Source organism: Lynx rufus, unplaced genomic scaffold, assembly GCF_022079265.1.
Source record: "Lynx rufus isolate CCGP_SWC_20201006 ecotype Redwood Valley unplaced genomic scaffold, mLynRuf1.p SCAF_3, whole genome shotgun sequence".
Taxonomy (NCBI): Eukaryota; Metazoa; Chordata; class Mammalia; order Carnivora; family Felidae; genus Lynx; species Lynx rufus.
Window position 1 is genome coordinate 186,820,458 of NW_025814845.1, and position 3,210 is coordinate 186,823,667.

General features: G+C 63.8%; 1 protein-coding gene across 2 annotated transcripts; it reads right to left on the minus strand.

Moving 5' to 3' along the window:
• Nucleotides 1-482: 482 nt before the first annotated feature.
• HELT (helt bHLH transcription factor) lies at nt 483-2,314 on the minus strand. Of its 2 annotated transcripts, none has more exons than XM_047090796.1 (4): nt 2,288-2,314; nt 1,758-1,862; nt 1,395-1,491; nt 483-979 (listed from the first exon to the last, which is right to left on the minus strand). In XM_047090796.1, the coding sequence occupies exons 1-4, from the start codon at nt 2,312-2,314 to the stop codon at nt 483-485; spliced, it is 726 nt and encodes a 241-aa protein (XP_046946752.1). The 2 variants fall into 2 exon arrangements, with proteins under 2 accessions (XP_046946752.1, XP_046946751.1); XM_047090795.1 differs by having other exon boundaries at nt 483-982.
• Between the last annotated feature and the right edge of the window lie 896 nt (nt 2,315-3,210).

A 3,210-nucleotide genomic window follows, 5' to 3' on the forward strand; every position in this document is an offset into this window, starting at 1 on the left:
CGGGGCCGGCTTGGGGCGGGTCCTTGATTTGCCTTTTCTGAGAGCCGGGGCCCCAGTTTTTCGCGTGCGCCCTTCCCTTGAGGCAAATGCCCAAGACGCGCTCCAGTCGGGTGAGGGGAGGGAGCCCCGAATTCCCGCCCCGAAGCGACGCTCCGTTTAGGCTCCCCCCCACCCGCCCCGGACCTCGCAGCGCCTCCCGCCCCCAAATACTGATGACCGTCACCTGGGCTCTCTCAGGCGCTCGCCCTCGGGCACCTCCGAGGGTGGTTGTGGAGGAGCAGAAGGTAACAAAGAAATCCATCTCTTGGGTCTTTATCAGAAAACGTTTATTGCCAGGGGGAGATCCTTCAGGAGACTAATTTGCTCTTGACCTTCCCCCACCCAGCTTTTTTGTTGGCACACTATTTACATCTGTACAACGTACGGTGTTTTTCCTACGTCGCGCCGGGCGCGCGCGGAGAACCCTGGCGGGCGAGGCGGCGTCAGAGCACCGGGGGGTGCTGGGGCGGGTGCAGGTTGAGGGCGTTGGGGTGGGCGTGGCCGATCAGGTTGAGGTAGTGCCGGTCCAGCCCCTGCACGGGCGTCAGGAAGGGGCTGTGCTGCTGCGCGGGGCTCGGGAGCGCCACCGGCGCGCCGGGCAGGTAGGGCAGCGCCGGGCTGCGGGCCGCGCCGTGCGGCCAGGGAAAGGGCCCGGGGGCGGCGCCCTGCGGGAAAACGGAGGCCTCCCCGGGGCTGTGGCCCGTGAGCTCGGCCCCCGCTGGGTGCAGCTGATAGGAGAATTCCGGCTCCGGGAGCGAACCCAGCGGCTGGAAGGCGGGCTCGGCGCCCAAGCGGGCCTTGGACTGCAGGAAGGCGAGGATGCGCGCGTACTTGGTGTCCTTGGTCTCCATCCTTTCCACGGTGGTGAGATAATGCACCAGGTTCTTCATGCACTCGTGGTAGCCGTAGTGGAAGTAGTTGGCGAACTCTGCTAGCAGTTCTGCTGGAGCGGCGGGCAAACCCGCAGGAAGGAAAAAAACAAACCATGAGCAGCCCCTTCCCCACCGGGAGCCCGAGGCACCCTCCCGTCACGTTTTCTGGCCCGAGATCCCATTTGAGGCCTGTCCTCCCTTACCCCCAGTCTGGAGACCGGAACAGCGAAAGCAAAAGAACTCCTTTTCCTTAAGAGCCTGACCCCACCCTTCCCCACCTGAGAGGAGGGGACGGAACCAGCATCCCCAGAAACCTGTCCTGTCCCCTTGCTGACGTAGAACCTCGGCCCGCCCCCAACCCCCTCGGGCCGCATCCAGAGTGGAGACCTCTCACGAGGACCCTTTGACCCCCACTCCCGGCCCCAAGTGCCAGTGTGGCGAACGCTCCCCGCCCAGGTTCCCCTTTGTCCAACCCGCGCCCACCTTTTTCCCTTCCCCGGGGGAAATCAGCGGAGTGCAGGGCCCTCAGGTACTGAACGGTCATCTCGAGGATCTCCGCCTTCTCCAGCTTACCGGAACTCTGCAAAAGGAGGAAGAGCTCCTCGCAGCGACCCAGCGGGCGCAAGCCAACGCGGGCAGGCTGGGTGCACGGCTTTATCCCGGGCAGCGAGCAGGCGCTGGGGCGGATCCGCGCGAGGGCCGCCTGGGGCTCGCCCAGCGCTCGACCCCCGGGGAGAAGAGGCCGCTGCAAAGGCCTCTCCGTCTCCAGACTCCCTGCATCCCTGCCGAGCGTGGCAGCGGAGGATCCCCAGCGCCTGGCTCTGTTAGCTCGGCCTCTGACGTTACCTGCTTCGCCAGGGCCATGGGTACCGTCTTGCCCAGCTCGTTCAAGCAGCGGTTTATCCGGTCCCTCCTCCGCTTTTCTATCACTTTGTGGGAAACAGGGGTTCTCTGCGAACAGAGGTTTGTACATTTAGGATAGTGTTGCCCAGGGAGTCGTCAAAGGTATGGCTGCAGCTGCGTGTCAACCGTCTTCCCAGCCCCCAACGCGGCCCAGGGACTCCCCCCGGACGGGGGTCAGTGGAGCCCTGCCCTCTCACGCCCGCACCAGTGCGCTCCTTTTCCGGCCACCCGCCCGCCCGGCTTGGGCCACGCAGTCCAGCTGAGCGCCAGGGCACTGGGGAGGTGGCCACCGGCCTCCCGAGTTGAGGAAGCTCCTCTCTCTGTCCTCGTTCCCCGCCCAAACCACTCAAGCTTCCTCCGCACGAGAGTCCCGTGTGCCACGTCCCTGCCGTCGGTCCAGCCAGGTGGCGGCTCCGGGAGTCAGACGCCCCCACCAGTGGGGCGCAAGGGCTGTCTGGGCTCAGCCGACTCACTTTGCGTTCCTTAAGCTTGTCTGACATCCTGGTCAGGACGCGCCCTCGGGAGAGGCGGTGGCGCGAGTCACCCGTCCACTTTCCGCCTCGTGTGCCTCCTCGAGTGTCCCAGGTAGACTGCAGCCTCCCAACTCCGAGGGGCTGCCTTATAAAGCGGTCATCTAGGGCTCCAAGTGCATTCACGAGTTGAATTATTCTATAGGATTAGGGGAGCTGCGTTTGGGGGGATGTATGCATTCAAGATCAGTTTTAAAGAAGTTAAGAAAAAAAAAATTAGCAGCCGAGGGGGGCGAGCTGGGGGCAGATCAGCTTTGTTAATCCACGTGGCCCTTCAAAGGACACGTGATCGGCGGGGGAATAACATTTGCATGGCAACAGCCCCGGCGGGAAAAGGAGGCGGTAAACTGGGGCCGGCGGGCGAGCGAGCGCCTGCAGCAGGCGCAGAGCGCAGGGGCGCAGCGGCCGCGGGCACCGGGGGGCGAGGACCCTCACAAAAACAGTGTAGCCTCCTTTAGTCCCACCGCTGAGTCTCACACGATTGCCTGTTTACAAATCCCAGCAAGCCCGCAGTCCCAGCGCCGAGTGCGTTTTAAAGCCTGTCCAGAGTCATTAAAGTAATTAAGTAAGCCTTTAATAGGCTGTTCCGCCGGGTTCAAGGGAGAGCTCTTGGAGACGGAGGCGCCCCGTTTGTTCCCAGGCTTTTCTCACACGACTTGGTGACACGTCCATCTCCCCCCTTTTTGTTTACACCGCTTTATTTGTCCGGACATCCCGGCAGGTGTGGGGCTGCGGCTGGCACACGAGGCTCCCGCCTCGCCTCGCCCCTCCCGCCGGTCTCTGGCACGCGACGCTCCCCCCGACTCCCTGACCACGTCGCTTGCTTTCTTTTCTCCCCCCCTCGGGCTCTCTCTTCGCGGGGGGAA

Coding starts and splice junctions, on each gene's coding strand:
- HELT (XM_047090795.1), bottom strand. CDS start 2,314: ATGTCAGACAAGCTTAAGGAACGCAAA. Junction 1,863..2,287: donor ACAAGCTTAAGGAACGCAAA/GTGAGTCGGCTG, acceptor CTCTGTTCGCAG/AGAACCCCTGTTTCCCACAA. Junction 983..1,394: donor CCCCCGGGGAAGGGAAAAAG/GTGGGCGCGGGT, acceptor CCGCCGCTCCAG/CAGAACTGCTAGCAGAGTTC.